At 36.1% G+C, this 19,848-nt stretch overlaps 1 protein-coding gene across 1 annotated transcript in view; it reads left to right on the top strand.

Moving 5' to 3' along the window:
* Nucleotides 1-19,848, top strand: part of LOC106870304 (uncharacterized) — a 31,304-nt gene that overhangs the window by 4,792 nt on the left and 6,664 nt on the right. The window contains exons 2-11 of the mRNA XM_089342288.1: nt 1-125; nt 726-4,871; nt 5,682-5,794; nt 7,206-7,276; nt 8,669-8,826; nt 9,442-12,225; nt 13,035-13,147; nt 14,590-14,660; nt 16,048-16,205; nt 16,818-19,724. The exon at nt 1-125 is cut by the window's left edge and continues 158 nt beyond it. Of these exons, the coding sequence (XP_089198414.1) occupies nt 1-125; nt 726-4,871; nt 5,682-5,794; nt 7,206-7,276; nt 8,669-8,826; nt 9,442-12,225; nt 13,035-13,147; nt 14,590-14,660; nt 16,048-16,205; nt 16,818-19,724 (10,646 nt within the window). The remainder of the gene's footprint in view (nt 126-725; nt 4,872-5,681; nt 5,795-7,205; nt 7,277-8,668; nt 8,827-9,441; nt 12,226-13,034; nt 13,148-14,589; nt 14,661-16,047; nt 16,206-16,817; nt 19,725-19,848) is intronic.

Here is a 19,848-nt window from a genome sequence, read left to right as displayed (position 1 = left end):
CACAAGAATCAAGAAATGGTCATGCAAAAGAAATTTATTGTTTCTTTTCCTAATTTCCCTGTTTGTAGCTGTCTGCTTTGGGAGTTTGATCACTGCCGTTGTTTTTTTATCAAACGCCGATCTAGGTAAGAAAGAAAAATGAGTTTAGATTTCATTACATATTGTATGTATGTATGTATGTATGTATACACACACACACACACACACACACAAACACACACACACACACACACGCATAGTTGTAATGATTTCACATTTTGGTTCAGGGCCAACAGTTTTTAAAGATGGGACGATGTCTTTTACATCGGTCAAAGTACCTGACTGATATTTATTTTATCGGTCCCCGAAAGGATAAAAGCATTGTCGATCTCGGCGGAATTTGAGCTCAGAACATAGAGATGGACGAAATGCCTCTAAGCCTGATGTCCGGCGTTCTAACGGTTCAGCCATCTCACAAACCTATATCGAGTTTACACTTAACTGAAGGATCACACAATACTGTTTGTTGTGTTCATATTTATTATTGTTGAACAAGAACAGTATTCACAATAATCTTACTAATCTATAAGCATCATCGGTAGCAAGTCTCCACTATCAATGACATGCTTAGAGAAATCTAGTCTCAACTGATAAAGAAAAACAGCGATATATAGATAAAAAAATATATACATTAAACTGATAAAATACAGAGCAAAATTTAAACGTTGCTTTTTTCTCTCTTTCAGTATCTACAAAGACAACAAGAACCCCGTCAACTGAAGCGGAACCAAATACACGATATACTACTGAACAATCAACAACCACTGATCAACAAACTACTACATTGGAATCATTCACTACCACCATTGAACATCGAAGTACGGATGTAACCCCATCAAGCACAAGTGAAGAGCCATCCACTTCCACGGTGTCTTCCACTGCACAACCATCGACAACCGCTGAACAGACATCAACAGTCACTGAGAAACAATCAACAACCACTGAGCAACCAGCAACAACCACTGAACAGACGTCAACAACCACTGAACAACCAACAACAACCACTGAGCAACAATCATCAACCACTGAACTGACATCAACAACGACTGAAATGACATCAACAACCACTGAACAACAACCAACAACCACTGAACAGCCATCAACAACCACTGAACAACAATCAACAACCACTGAACAGACATCAACAACCACTGAACAACAACCAACAACCACTGAACAGCCATCAACAACCACTGAACAACAATCAACAACAACTGAACAGCCATCAACAACCACTGAACAACCAACAACAACCACTGAACAACAACCAACAACCACTGAACAGACATCAACAACGACTGAACAACAATCAACAACCACTGAACAGCCATCAACAACCACTGAACAACCAACAACAACCACTGAACAACAATCAACAACCACTGAACTGACATCAACAACCACTGAACAACAATCAACAACCACTGAACAGCCATCAACAACTACTGAACAACCAACAACAACCACTGAACAACAACCAACAACCACTGAACAGACATCAACAACGACTGAACAACAATCAACAACCACTGAACAGCCATCAACAACCACTGAACAACAATCAACAACCACTGAACAACCAACAACAACCACTGAACAACAACCAACAACCACTGAACAGACATCAACAACGACTGAACAACAATCAACAACCACTGAACAGCCATCAACAACCACTGAACAACAATCAACAACCACTGAACTGACATCAACAACCACTGAACAACAATCAACAACCACTGAACAGCCATCAACAACCACTGAACAACCAACAACAACCACTGAACAACAACCAACAACCACTGAACAGACATCAACAACGACTGAACAACAATCAACAACCACTGAACAGCCATCAACAACCACTGAACAACAATCAACAACCACTGAACAACAATCAACAACCACTGAACTGACATCAACAACCACTGAACAACAACCAACAACCACTGAACAGACATCAACAACGACTGAACAACAACCAACAACCACTGAACAGCCATCAACAACCACTGAACAACCAACAACAACCACTGAACAACAACCAACAACCACTGAACAGACATCAACAACGACTGAACTGACATCAACAACCACTGAACAACAATCAACAACCACTGAACAACCAACAACAACCACTGAACAGACATCAACAACGACTGAACAACAATCAACAACCACTGAACAGCCATCAACAACCACTGAACAACAATCAACAACCACTGAACTGACATCAACAACCACTGAACAACAATCAACAACCACTGAACAGCCATCAACAACCACTGAACAACCAACAACAACCACTGAACAACAAACAACAACCACTGAACAGACATCAACAACGACTGAACAACAATCAACAACCACTGAACAGCCATCAACAACCACTGAACAACAATCAACAACCACTGAACAACAATCAACAACCACTGAACTGACATCAACAACCACTGAACAACAACCAACAACCACTGAACAGACATCAACAACGACTGAACAACAACCAACAACCACTGAACAGCCATCAACAACCACTGAACAACCAACAACAACCACTGAACAACAACCAACAACCACTGAACAGACATCAACAACGACTGAACTGACATCAACAACCACTAAACAGCCATCAACAACCACTGAACAACAATCAACAACCGTTGAACAGACATCAACAACGACTGAACTGACATCAACAACCACTAAACAGCCATCAACAACCACTGAACAACAATCAACAACCGTTGCACAGACATCAACAACAACTGAACCACCATCAACAACCACTGCACAGACATCAACAACCACTGAACAGACATCAGCAACAACTGAACAGACATCAACAACCACTGAACAACCATCAACAACAACTGAACAGACATCAACAACCACTGAACAGCCATCAACAACCACTGAACAACAATCAACAACCACTGAACAAACATCAACAACCAGTGAACAGACATCAACAACCACTGAACAGCCATCAACAACCACTGAACAGCCATCAACAACCACTGAACAACAATCAACAACCACTGAACAAACATCAACAACCAGTGAACAGACATCAACAACCACTGAACAACCATCAACAGCAACTGAACAGCCATCATCAACCACTGAACAACCATCAACAAGCACTGAACAGACATCAACAACCACTGAACAGCCATCAACAACCACTGAACAACAATCAACAAACAGTGAACAGACATCAACAACCACTGAACAACCATCAACAACCACTGAACAGACATCAAAAACCACTGAACAACAATCAACAACCACTGAACAGACATCAACAACCACTGAACAACAATCAACAAACACTGAACAACAATCAACAACCACTGAACAAACATCAACAACCACTGAACAGACATCAACAACCACTGAACAACAATCAACAACCACTGAACAAACATCAACAACCAGTGAACAGACATCAACAACCACTGAACAACCATCAACAATCACTGCACAGACATCAACAACCACTGAACAACAATCAACAAACACTGAACAACAATCAACAAACACTGAACAACAATCAACAAACACTGAACAAACATCAACAACCAGTGAAGAGACATCAACCACTGAACAATCATCAACAACCACTGAACAGCAATCAACAGCCACTGAACAACCATCGACAACCACTGAACAGACATCAACAACAACTGAACAACAATCAACAACCACTGAACAACAATCAACAACCACTGAACAAACATCAACAACCAGTGAACAGACATCAACAACCTCTGAACAACCATCAACAACCACTGAACAGACATCAACAATCACTGAACAACAATCAACAAACACTGAACAACAATCAACAACCACTGAACAAACATCAACAACCACTGAACAGCCATCGACAACCACTGAACAGACATCAACAACCACTGAACAGCCATCGACAACCACTGAACAGACATCAACAACCACTGAACAACCATCAACAACCACTGAACAGACATCAACAATCACTGAACAACAATCAACAAACACTGAACAACAATCAACAACCACTGAACAAACATCAACAACCACTAAACAGCCATCGACAACAACTGAACAGACATCAACAACCACTGAACAACAATCAACAACCACTGAACAACCATCGACAACCGCTGAACAGACATCAACAACCACTGAACAACAATCAACAACCACTGAACAGACATCAACAACCACTGAACAACAATCAACAACCACTGAACAACCATCAACAACAAATGAACAGACATCAACAACCACTGAACAACCATCGACAACCACTGAACAAACATCAACAACCAGTGAACATACATCAACAACCACTGAACAACCATCAACAACCAGTGAACAGACATCAAAAACCACTGAACAACCATCAACAACCACTGAACAGACATCAAAAACCACTGAACAACAATCAACAACCACTGAACAGACATCAACAACCAGTGAACAGACATCAACAACCACTGAACAACAATCAACAACCACTGAACAAACATCAACAACCACTGAACAACCATCAACAACCACTGAACAACAATCAACAAACACTGAACAACAATCAACAACCACTGAAAAGCCATCAACAACCACTGAACAAATATCAACAACCAGTGAACAGACATCGACAACCACTGAACAGACATCAACAACCACTGAAGATACATCAACAACCACTGAACAACAACCAACAACCACTGAACAGACATCAACAACCACAATTGAAGTGCCATACACTTCCACGGTGTCTTTGCCTACATCAAGTGATATTCCATCCACCACAGATGACTTTACGACAACAACAGGCACTTGTAAGTCATTTCCTTCCTTCAAATAAGTCATTCACGCGCCGTAAATCCTTTCTTGAGTATTTGAAGGTGCTTCCGAGGGCAATACATATCTTATATAAGATCTTTCCAATGAGAAAATCTTGCGTATACTCTCTCAGATGTACCTTCGTTTCTTATCATATTTAAATCGAAGCGATGAGAATCATTATCCGTGTAAATGTGTAATTTTGCCTGTTTTACACACAGTCGATCACAGCAGAATTTGAAGAGGCAACCTTCGGTTAAGCTGTCACACATTATGTGACAATATATCTGTTCTGGTTTTCGATAAAGCTTTTTTAGACTGAGTATATTTCTTTTACTCACCGTATATATATATATATATATATATATACATACATAATATATATATATATATATATATATATATATATATATATATATATATATATATATATATATATATATATATATATATATATATATATATATACTTATATATATATACAAGTGAATTTTGAAAGAGAGAGAAGTAAATAGATAGATAGATAGATAATGATGTATACTAGATTAGTCTGTGTAGTGAGACAAAATTCATCTTGTCTGTAATGCCATCCGGAATCTTCTTGTGAAGTATGAACATTTATTTGAACAAACGGTGCTTTCGTTGGACTTTTAAGTTTGAGTTTGGTGCTCGAAGTTTCCTGACCATTTTCCTATGAAATGTCCCCTTCTTTGCCTCTATGATTCTGTGCAGAACTTTTTGTATAATGATTTATAGTTATTATTGGTTTCCTTCTAACCTGACCTTGTTTTTAATTCCCTTCACAGTGACTAACGTAGTTATGAACTTAGAAATGTCCCTGGATGAAAAATACAAACGAATATATTCCAACCTTGACGCAAATGAGACCCAGCAGAAAATTGAGGAAATCACCACAAAGGTAAGATTTACATTAACGTCATAGACGTCTCTTAGACGTTTCCTGTTCTCGCTGCTCTCAAATTTTGGAGATAGATTCTAGAAGTCATTTAAACCGGGCTGATCTATTATAGTGCATGCTTTCTGATAGTGGAAGTTGTATTCGTTTCGGACTGACATATTTTCGTCTGCAATGTGAGGATTAAGATTTTATACGTCAACAAAACTAATGACTCGGATTTACGGGACAATCATAGCGGGACACATTAACAAAAATACATGCGCATAATCATATTCGGCAATACGTTTGTTTGTTTGTGTGTATAAATAAATACATACATATATATATATATATATATGCATATATATGCTCGAAACGTCAAAGACTTTCTGTATTCCCGAGCGTCATACTAATATATCCTTTTGTTATTTACACCACCTGTCCTCGTCTGTTGTTATTATTTGTATATTCTCCCATATATATATATATATATATATATATATATATATATATATATATATATATATATGCATATATATATATAAATCAGAATTTAATGATTGGAGAAAACGCATGTTATAATTGCAATTATAACATGCGTTTTCTCCAATCCTTAAATTCTTAAATATACTCAAATACCCAAAATTTCAAGGAGTTCCTGCCTTAAAAACAGGAGCTAACCACAGTTATTTTGTGTTCTTTGCTACATTGGTTTCTATTAACCCATTTATTCTATCAGAAGAATTTTTATTCATTAAGATAGAAGAAATACACATAATTATATATATATATATATATATATATATATATATATATATATATATATATATATATATATATATATATGCATATACATGCACACATGGTGTCAACATATATATATATATATATATATATATATATATAGCACAAATATATATGTTTACACCGTGTGAACGTGTTTGGATTTTTCTGTTTGTGTTTGCGCATATGTATGCAAATAAATATTAAACAATATTTTCGGTGTAACTCGAAGTGGATAAGACTAGAGTGTAACTATTGGCTTACTATCACTACTATGTATATATTGTGTATATGCATAAGTGTGTGGGGTATACGAATGTGAGTTTTTCTGCAAGTGTCCGTTTGTGCAACTCTATATCAAATATGCAGATATGCATCCATCGAATGTGCTGCCATCACTTCGCTATTGCCATTGATAATGTACCGAAATTTTCGCAAGCAACGGAGGAATTGTAGTGATATCAAGAATTGTGAAAAATGTATTTATTTGTATTATGATTTTACACAATTTTGCTGTAAGAATCGAAAAAGTTTTCTTTAGATAAAAGTCAGTATTATTATGTCGAAGATTTTTGATCATTTCTGCCGCCCCTTCGAAAATCTCAGAGTATTTTTAGATTTGTAAATGCTTTCTTTTTATTAATTTTAGGTTGATGAATCAATGAGAAACGACAGTAAGCTTGAAGACAATTATGTTGGCAGTAATGTTACCGAATTAAGGTCAGTGGAACGACAGGTTTCCCTTTCGTAAGGCAATAATGTTTACTTGTGTGTATGATAAACATATATATGTGTGTGTACATATGTATGAATGTATGTATGCATGTATCTATCTATCACTTTATCTATCTATCTATCTATCTATCTATCTATCTATCTATCTATCTATCTATCTATCTATCTATCTATCTATCTATATATATATATATATATATATATATATATATATATATATAGATAGATAGATAGATAGATAGATAGTTAGATAGATAGATAGATAGATAGATAGATAGATAGATAGATAGATAGATAGATAGATAGACAGACGTAGATGCGTCAATTTAATAATTCTCATTAAACAATAATTTATATATATTATCTCTTTTATCCTTCACTTGTTTCAGTATTTAGACATGCGGCAATGCTGGGGCACCGCCATGAACAATTCGTTTTTGTCAAATGAATAGACCCCAGTACTTGCTTCTTTTGTTAAACCTGGGATTTATTTTATCAGTTCTTTTGACGAAACGCTAAGTTGCGGAAACATAAACACACCAACATCGATTGTCAAGTGGTAAGGGATAAACACACACACACACTTTCTCTCTCTCTCTATCTCTCTCTCTCTGTCTGTCTGTCTGTCTCTCTCTTCTCTCTCTCTCTCTCTCTCTCTCTCTCTCTCTCTCTCTCTCTCTCTCAGTTGGACATTAATTTCTCGTGTTATACGATGAACTACGTAAACAAATTTACGGAATATCACAAACACAAATGATTATCATTTATTCTGATTAAGCAATAGAACAACACGTAGAATGAACGAGCAGAAGATACACAACATGAAAACATCAGATTGTACACTTATTAAAAATATACAAACCTTACATAAAAGCTGTTACATAATTGAAATGAGTTCGAATTGGATGTAGGAACGAGTCAATGGGAAACGGTGATAGTTAATTACGATTTGATTACGTCTACAATGTTTTACGAGAGATTTGAAAGGGCGATAGTTGACAAGAGTTGAAAGAGAATACTTGTTGGAAATCGAAACACTTTCTAAATTTAGTTTCTCCATATTGGTACAAAAACTGGAAGAGAACAAAGCAGAGGGAGAGATAAAAAGAAAGAATATTGAGGGTCTAAGCATCAACACTGGGGAGATATTTATATGATTTTTAATGCTTTTGTTTTGAATACTGAGAAATTATTCTTTGCAGAAACTAAACGTAATCTCTGGTGAGAGAAGTTGAGTAGCGATCGACAATTCTGAGAAGGAATATTTTGTGATTTCTGTGGTTAAAATTAAAACTTCTTGAAAGGAAAAAGAAATATTTACAGAATATATTCGTGTCTTGTTATAAAACATTAACTTTTCGTTTTTCTTGTTTTCAGAAATGGTAGTTTGCTTGTCTTTATGTTTCTAAATTTCCAAAGACGAATTGATCAGAGTGAGGAGGAATTTAAAGGCTTGATCCAAATCAACATTACACTCAAAATTATTCTGCGAATACCAGGTGTTATCAAAGACAAAACAAAAGTTTATTGGCAAGGTAAGGCAATAAGTGATATATTATATTATAACAGTATAGACATAAAGATGTATAGTACATACATATATTTGTAATATATATATATATATATATATATATATATATATATATATATATATATATATATATATATATATATATATATATATATATATATATATATTTATATTACATATATATGTATGTACTATACGTCTTTATGTCTACATATATATATATATATATATATATATATATATATATATATATTATATTGTATTATATTAGAGGAAAACGTTGAACAATGATCAAGGCAGGACGAGTATCTAAAGAGTATCTATATTTTATAGATGGAATGAAATCACAATACCATTTAATGAGAGTGTATAGAAATTGATAAATAAGAAGATGGAAAAAGATTCCTTCTACTATTCTTACTAACACCTCGGCTATAATAAACTTAGCTGCAATGGCCGCTAACCTATCTACGCATTTATGCATTTATGCTATTTCTACAGATTTACCAAAATGTCAATAAATACAATGGAGCGATCAATAATGTCCACCCACCCCTTCCCCAAAAATTTAAATCGATGTTTGTAATATAGATTTTATGACATGTGTTAACTTTTACAGGTACACAGCAATCGACCACAGCAGAGACATTTACATCAACGTCCACTGAGAAACAATCAACAACCACTGAGCAACCAGCAACAACCACTGAAGAGACGTCAACAACCACTGAACAACCAACAACAACCACTGAGCAACAATCATCAACCACTGAACTGACACCAACAACGACTGAACAACAATCAACAACCACTGAACTGACATCAACAACCACTGAACAACCAACAACAATCACTGAACAACCAACAACAACCACTGAACAACCAACAACAACCACTGAACAACCAACAACAACCATTGAACAACAATCAACAACCACTGAACTGACATCAACAACCACTGAACAACCAACAACAACCACTGAACAACCAACAACAACCACTGAACAACCAACAACAACCACTGAACAACAACCAACAACGACTGAACAGCCATCAACAACCACTGAACAACCAACAACAACCACTGAACAACCAACAACAACCACTGAACAACAATCAACAACCACTGAACTGACATCAACAACCACTGAACAACCAACAACAACCACTGAACAACCAACAACAACCACTGAACAACCAACAACAACCACTGAACAACCAACAACAACGACTGAACAACAATCAACAACCACTGAACTGACATCAACAACCACTGAACAACCAACAACAACCACTGAACAACCAACAACAACCACTGAACAACAACCAACAATCACTGAACAGACATCACCAAACACTGAACAGCCATCAACAACCACTGAACAGACATCAACAACCAATGAACAACCATCAACAACCACTGAACAGCCATCAACAACCACTGAACCACCATCAACAACCACTGCACAGACATCAACAACCAGTGAACAGACATCAACAACCACTGAACAGACATCAACAACAACTGAACAGACATCAACAACCACTGAACAACCATCAGCAACAACTGAACAGACATCAACAACCACTGAACAACCATCAACAAGCACTGAACAGACATCAACAACCACTGAACAGCCATCAACAACCACTGAACAACAATCAACAACCACTGAACAAACATCAACAACCAGTGAACAGACATCAACAACCACTGAACAACCATCAACAACCAGTGACCAGACATCAACAACCACTGAACAGACATCAACAACCACTGAACAACCATCAAAAACCAGTGAACAGACATCAACAACCAGTGAACAGACATCAACAACCACTGAACAACCATCAACAACCAGTGAACATACATCAACAACAACTGAACAGACATCAACAACCACTGAACAACCATCAACAACAACGGAACAGACATCAACAACCACTGAACAACCATCAACAAGCACTGAACAGACATCAGCAACCACTGAACAACCATCGACAACCGCTGAACAGACATCAACAACCACTGAACAACAATCAACAACCACTGAACAAACATCAACAACCAGTGAACAGACATCAACAACCACTGCACAACCATCAACAACCAGTGAACATACATCAACAACCACTGAACAGACATCAACAACCAGTGAACAGACATCAACAACAACTGAACAGACATCAACAACCACTGAACAACCATCAACAACAACTGAACAGCCATCAACAACCACTGAACAACCATCAACAAGCACTGAACAGACATCAACAACCACTGAACAGCCATCAACAACCACTGAACAACAATCAACAACCACTGAACAAACATCAACAACCAGTGAACATACATCAACAACCACTGAACAACCATCAACAACCAGTGAACAGACATCAACAACCACTGAACAACAATCAACAAACACTGAACAGACATCAAAAACCACTGAACAACAATCAACAACCACTGAACAGACATCAACAACCAGTGAACAGACATCAACAACCACTGAACAACAATCAACAACCACTGAACAAACATCAACAACCACTGAACAACCATCAACAACCACTGAACAACAATCAACAAACACTGAACAACAATCAACAACCACTGAACAATCATCAACAACCACTGAACAGCAATCAACAGCCACTGAACAACCATCAACAACCACTGAACAACAATCAACAATCAATGAACAAACATCAACAACCAGTGAACAGACATCACCAACAAGTGAACAGACATCAACAACCACTGAACAGACATCAACAACCACTGAACAACAATCAACAACCACTGAACAACCATCGACAACCACTGAACAGACATCAACAACCGCTGAACAACCATCGACAACCACTGAACAGACATCAACAACCACTGAACAACCATCAACAACCACTGAACAGACATCAGCAACCGCTGAACAACAATCAACAACCACTGAACAGCCATCAACAACCACTGAACAACAATCAACAACCACTGAACAAACATCAACAACCAGTGAACAGACATCGACAACCACCGAAGAACCATCAACAACCACTGAACAGACATCAACAACCACTGTACAACCATCAAAAACCACTGAACAGACATCAACAACTACTCAACATACATCAGCAACCACTGAACAACAATCAACAACCACTGAAAAGCCATCAACAACCACTGAACAAATATCAACAACCAGTGAACAGACATCGACAACCACTGAACAGACATCAACAACCACTGAAGATACATCAACAACCACTGAACAACAATCAACAACCACTGAACAGACATCAACAACCACAATTGAAGTGCCATACACTTCCACGGTGTCTTTGCCTACATCAAGTGATATTCCATCCACCACAGGTGACTTTACGACAACAACAGGCACTTGTAAGTCATTTCCTTCCTTCAAATAAGTCATTCACGCGCCGTAAATCCTTTCTTGAGTATTTGAAGGTGCTTCCGAGGGCAATACATATCTTATATAAGATCTTTCCAATGAGAAAATCTTGCGTATACTCTCTCAGATGTACCTTCGTTTCTTATCATATTTAAATCGAAGCGATGAGAATCATTATCCGTGTAAATGTGTAATTTTGCCTGTTTTACACACAGTCGATCACAGCAGAATTTGAAGAGGCAACCTTCGGTTAAGCTGTCACACATTATGTGACAATATATCTGTTCTGGTTTTCGATAAAGCTTTTTTAGACTGAGTATATTTCTTTTACTCACCGTATATATATATATATATATATATATATATATATATATATATATATATATATATATATATATATATATATATATATATATATATATATATATATATATATATATATATATATATATATATATATACTTATATATATATACAAGTGAATTTTGAAAGAGAGAGAAGTAAATAGATAGATAGATAGATAATGATGTATACTAGATTAGTCTGTGTAGTGAGACAAAATTCATCTTGTCTGTAATGCCATCCGGAATCTTCTTGTGAAGTATGAACATTTATTTGAACAAACGGTGCTTTCGTTGGACTTTTAAGTTTGAGTTTGGTGCTCGAAGTTTCCTGACCATTTTCCTATGAAATGTCCCCTTCTTTGCCTCTATGATTCTGTGCAGAACTTTTTGTATAATGATTTATAGTTATTATTGGTTTCCTTCTAACCTGACCTTGTTTTTAATTCCCTTCACAGTTACTAACGTAGTTATGAACTTAGAAATGTCCCTGGATGAAAAATACAAACGAATATATTCCAACCTTGACGCAAATGAGACCCAGCAGAAAATTGAGGAAATCACCACAAAGGTAAGATTCACATTAACGTCATAGACGTCTCTTAGACGTTTCCTGTTCTCGCTACTCTCAAATTTTGGAGATAGATTCTAGAAGTCATTTAAACCGGGCTGATCTATTATAGTGCATGCTTTCTGATAGTGGAAGTTGTATTCGTTTCGGACTGACATATTTTCGTCTGCAATGTGAGGATTAAGATTTTATACGTCAACAAAACTAATGACTCGGATTTACGGGACAATCATAGCGGGACACATTAACAAAAATACATGCGCATAATCATATTCGGCAATACGTTTGTTTGTTTGTGTGTATAAATAAATACATACATATATATATATATATATATGCATATATATGCTCGAAACGTCAAAGACTTTCCGTATTCCCGAGCGTCATACTAATATATCCTTTTGTTATTTACACCACCTGTCCTCGTCTGTTGTTATTATTTGTATATTCTCCCATATATATATATATATATATATCTATATATATATATATATATATATATATAAATATATATATATATATATATATATATATATATATATATATATATATATATATATATATATATATATATATATATATATGTATATATATATATATATATATATATATATATATATATATATATATATATATATGCATATATATATATATAAATCAGAATTTAATGATTGGAGAAAACGCATGTTATAATTGCAATTATAACATGCGTTTTCTCCAATCCTTAAATTCTTAAATATACTCAAATACCCAAAATTTCAAGGAGTTCCTGCCTTAAAAACAGGAGCTAACCACAGTTATTTTGTGTTCTTTGCTACATTGGTTTCTATTAACCCATTTATTCTATCAGAAGAATTTTTATTCATTAAGATAGAAGAAATACACATAATTATATATATATATATATATATATATAGCACAAATATATATGTTTACACCGTGTGAACGTGTTTGGATTTTTCTGTTTGTGTTTGTGCATATGTATGCAAATAAATATTAAACAATATTTTCGGTGTAACTCGAAGTGGATAAGACTAGAGTGTAACTATTGGCTTACTATCACTACTATGTATATATTGTGTATATGCATAAGTGTGTGGGGTATACGAATGTGAGTTTTTCTGCAAGTGTCCGTTTGTGCAACTCTATATCAAATATGCAGATATGCATCCATCGAATGTGCTGCCATCACTTCGCTATTGCCATTGATAATGTACCGAAATTTTCGCAAGCAACGGAGGAATTGTAGTGATATCAAGATTTGTGAAAAATGTATTTATTTGTATTATGATTTTACACAATTTTGCTGTAAGAATCGAAAAAGTTTTCTTTAGATAAAAGTCAGTATTATTATGTCGAAGATTTTTGATCATTTCTGCCGCCCCTTCGAAAATCTCAGAGTATTTTTAGATTTGTAAATGCTTTCTTTTTATTAATTTTAGGTTGATGAATCAATGAGAAACGACAGTAAGCTTGAAGACAATTATGTTGGCAGTAATGTTACCGAATTAAGGTCAGTGGAACGACAGGTTTCCCTTTCGTAAGGCAATAATGTTTACTTGTGTGTATGATAAACATATATATGTGTGTGTACATATGTATGAATGTATGTATGCATGTATCTATCTATCACTTTATCTATCTATCTATCTATCTATCTATCTATCTATCTATCTATCTATCTATCTATCTATCTATCTATCTATCTATATATATATATATATATATATATATATATATATATATATAGATAGATAGATAGATAGATAGATAGTTAGATAGATAGATAGATAGATAGATAGATAGATAGATAGATAGATAGATAGACAGACGTAGATGCGTCAATTTAATAATTCTCATTAAACAATAATTTATATATATTATCTCTTTTATCCTTCACTTGTTTCAGTATTTAGACATGCGGCAATGCTGGGGCACCGCCATGAACAATTCGTTTTTGTCAAATGAATAGACCCCAGTACTTGCTTCTTTTGTTAAACCTGGGATTTATTTTATCAGTTCTTTTGACGAAACGCTAAGTTGCGGAAACATAAACACACCAACATCGATTGTCAAGTGGTAAGGGATAAACACACACACACACTTTCTCTCTCTCTCTATCTCTCTCTCTCTGTCTGTCTGTCTGTCTCTCTCTTTCTCTCTCTCTCTCTCTCTCTCTCTCTCTCTCTCTCTCTCTCTCTCTCTCAGTTGGACATTAATTTCTCGTGTTATACGATGAACTACGTAAACAAATTTACGGAATATCACAAACACAAATGATTATCATTTATTCTGATTAAGCAATAGAACAACACGTAGAATGAACGAGCAGAAGATACACAACATGAAAACATCAGATTGTACACTTATTAAAAATATACAAACCTTACATAAAAGCTGTTACATAATTGAAATGAGTTCGAATTGGATGTAGGAACGAGTCAATGGGAAACGGTGATAGTTAATTACGATTTGATTACGTCTACAATGTTTTACGAGAGATTTGAAAGGGCGATAGTTGACAAGAGTTGAAAGAGAATACTTGTTGGAAATCGAAACACTTTCTAAATTTAGTTTCTCCATATTGGTACAAAAACTGGAAGAGAACAAAGCAGAGGGAGAGATAAAAAGAAAGAATATTGAGGGTCTAAGCATCAACACTGGGGAGATATTTATATGATTTTTAATGCTTTTGTTTTGAATACTGAGAAATTATTCTTTGCAGAAACTAAACGTAATCTCTGGTGAGAGAAGTTGAGTAGCGATCGACAATTCTGAGAAGGAATATTTTGTGATTTCTGTGGTTAAAATTAAAACTTCTTGAAAGGAAAAAGAAATATTTACAGAATATATTCGTGTCTTGTTATAAAACATTAACTTTTCGTTTTTCTTGTTTTCAGAAATGGTAGTTTGCTTGTCTTTATGTTTCTAAATTTCCAAAGACGAATTGATCAGAGTGAGGAGGAATTTAAAGGCTTGATCCAAATCAACATTACACTCAAAATTATTCTGCGAATACCAGGTGTTATCAAAGACAAAACAAAAGTTTATTGGCAAGGTAAGGCAATAAGTGATATATTATATTATAACAGTATAGACATAAAGATGTATAGTACATACATATATTTGTAATATATATATATATATATATATATATATATATATATATATATATATATATATATATATATATATATATATATATATTTATATTACATATATATGTATGTACTATACGTCTTTATGTCTACATATATATATATATATATATATATATATATATATATATATATATATATATATTATATTGTATTATATTAGAGGAAAACGTTGAACAATGATCAAGGCAGGACGAGTATCTAAAGAGTATCTATATTTTATAGATGGAATGAAATCACAATACCATTTAATGAGAGTGTATAGAAATTGATAAATAAGAAGATGGAAAAAGATTCCTTCTACTATTCTTACTAACACCTCGGCTATAATAAACTTAGCTGCAATGGCCGCTAACCTATCTACGCATTTATGCATTTATGCTATTTCTACAGATTTACCAAAATGTCAATAAATACAATGGAGCAATCAATAATGTCCACCCACCCCTTCCCCCAAAAATTTAAGTCGATGTTTGTAATATAGATTGTATGACATGTGTGAACTTTTACAGGTACACAGCAATCGACCACAGCAGAGACATTTACATCAACGTCCACTGAGAAACAATCAACAACCACTGAGCAACCAGCAACAACCACTGAAGAGACGTCAACAACCACTGAACAGCCATCAACAACCACTGAACAGCCATCAACAACCACTGAACAACAACCAACAACCACTGAACAGCCATCAACAACCACTGAACAACAACCAACAACCACTGAACAGCCATCAACAACCACTGAACAACAACCAACAACCACTGAACAACCAACAACAACCACTGAACAGCCATCAACAACCACTGAACAGCCATCAACAACCACTGAACAACAACCAACAACCACTGAACAGCCATCAACAACCACTGAACAACAACCAACAACCACTGAACAGCCATCAACAACCACTGAACAGCCATCAACAACCACTGAACAACAATCAACAACCACTGAACTGACATCAACAACCACTGAACAACAATCAACAACCACTGAACTGACAACAACAACCACTGCACAACCAACAACAACCACTGAACAACAACCAACAACCACTGAACAACCAACAACAACCACTGAACAACAACCAACAACCACTGAACAGACATCAACAACGACTGAACAACAATCAACAACCACTGAACTGACATCAACAACCACTGAACAACCAACAACAACCACTGAACAACAACCAACAACCACTGAACAGACATCAACAACCACTGAACAACAATCAACAACCACTGAACTGACATCAACAACCACTGAACAACCAACAACAACCACTGAACAACAACCAACAACCACTGAACAACCAACAACAACCACTGAACAACAACCAACAACCACTGAACAGACATCAACAACCACTGAACAACAATCAACAACCACTGAACTGACATCAACAACCACTGAACAACCAACAACAACCACTGAACAACAACCAACAACCACTGAACAGACATCAACAACCACTGAACAACAATCAGCAACCACTGCGCAACCATCATCAACCACTGAACAACAATCAACAACCACTGAACAACAATCAACGACCACTGAACTACAACCAACAACCACTGAACAACCAACAACAACCACTGAACAACAACCAACAACCACTGAACAGCCATCAACAACCACTGAACAGCCATCAACAACCACTGAACAACAATCAACAACCACTGAACTGACATCAACAACCACTGAACTGACATCAACAACCACTGAACAACAATCAACAACCACTGAACTGACAACAACAACCACTGAACAACCAACAACAACCACTGAACAACAACCAACAACCACTGAACAACCAACAACAACCACTGAACAACAACCAACAACCACTGAACTGACATCAACAACGACTGAACAACAATCAACAACCACTGAACTGACATCAACAACCACTGAACAACAATCAGCAACCACTGCGCAACCATCATCATCCACTGAACAACAATCACCAACCACTGAACAACAATCAACGACCACTGAACTGACATCAACAACCACTGAACAACCAACAACAACCACTGAACAACAACCAACAACCACTGAACAGACATCAACAACGACTGAACAACAATCAACAACCACTGAACTGACATCAACAACCACTGAACAACAATCAGCAACCACTGCGCAACCATCATCAACCACTGAACAACAATCAACAACCACTGAACAACAATCAACGACCACTGAACAACAACCAACAACCACTGAACAACCAACAACAACCACTGAACAACAACCAACAACCACTGAACAGACATCAACAACGACTGAACAACAATCAACAACCACTGAACTGACATCAACAACCACTGAACAACAATCAGCAACCACTGCGCAACCATCATCAACCACTGAACAACCAACAACAACCACTGAACAACAACCAACAACCACTGAACAGACATCAACAACCACTGAACAACAATCAGCAACCACTGCGCAACCATCATCAACCACTGAACAACAATCAACAGCCACTGAACAGACATCAACAACCACTGAACAACAATCAACAGCCACTGCGCAACCATCATCAACCACTGAACAACAATCAACAACCACTGAACAACAATCAACGACCACTGAACAACAACCAACAACCACTGAACAACCAACAACAACCACTGAACAACCAACAACAACCACTGAACAGACATCAACAACCACTGAACAACAACCAACAACCACTGAACAACCAACAACAACCACTGAACAACCAACAACAACCACTGAACAGACATCAACGACCACTGAACAACAACCAACGACCACTGAACAACAATCAACAACCACTGAACAACAATCAGCAACCACTGCGCAACCAACATCAACCACTGAACAACAATCAACAGCCACTGAACAGACATTAATAACCATTCAACAACCATCCACAACCACTGAACAGACATCAACAACCACTGAACAACACTTAACAACTACTGAACAACAATCAGCAACCACTGAACAACAATCAACAACCACTGAACAACAACCGACAACCACTGAACAACAATTAACAACCACTGAACAACAACCGACAACCACTGAACAACAATCAACAACCACTGAAAAACAATTAACAACCACTGAACAACAACCGACAACCACTGAACAACAATCAACAACCACTGAACAACAATCAACAACCACTGAACAACAATTAACAACCACTGAACAACAACCGACAACCACTGAACAACAATCAACAACCACTGAACAACAATCAACAACCACTGAACAACAATCAACAACCATTGAACAACCATCCTCTGCTACTGACCTCTCCTTTGCCACTGACCTCTTCTCTGCCACCAGCGAAACACCATCCACAACCACTGAATTCTCAGCTACCACCACTGATCAATCATTAACCACACCAGTCGCAGGTAAGTCATTCCCTCATTCTTAATGGTGCTCTTATGTCCTCCTAAAGAAAGTGGGAGGACATTTAAATGTCGACATAAGGAGTGTAGAATCGTGAACGTCATATATGTAGATGTGTTCGTCTGA

Source organism: Octopus bimaculoides, chromosome 25 (genome assembly GCF_046866305.1).
Source record: "Octopus bimaculoides isolate indiv1 chromosome 25, ASM4686630v1, whole genome shotgun sequence".
Lineage (NCBI taxonomy): Eukaryota > Metazoa > Mollusca > Cephalopoda > Octopoda > Octopodidae > Octopus > Octopus bimaculoides.
Note: the sequence above shows the minus strand (reverse complement) of the source record. Positions and strands in the feature narration are given on the sequence as shown.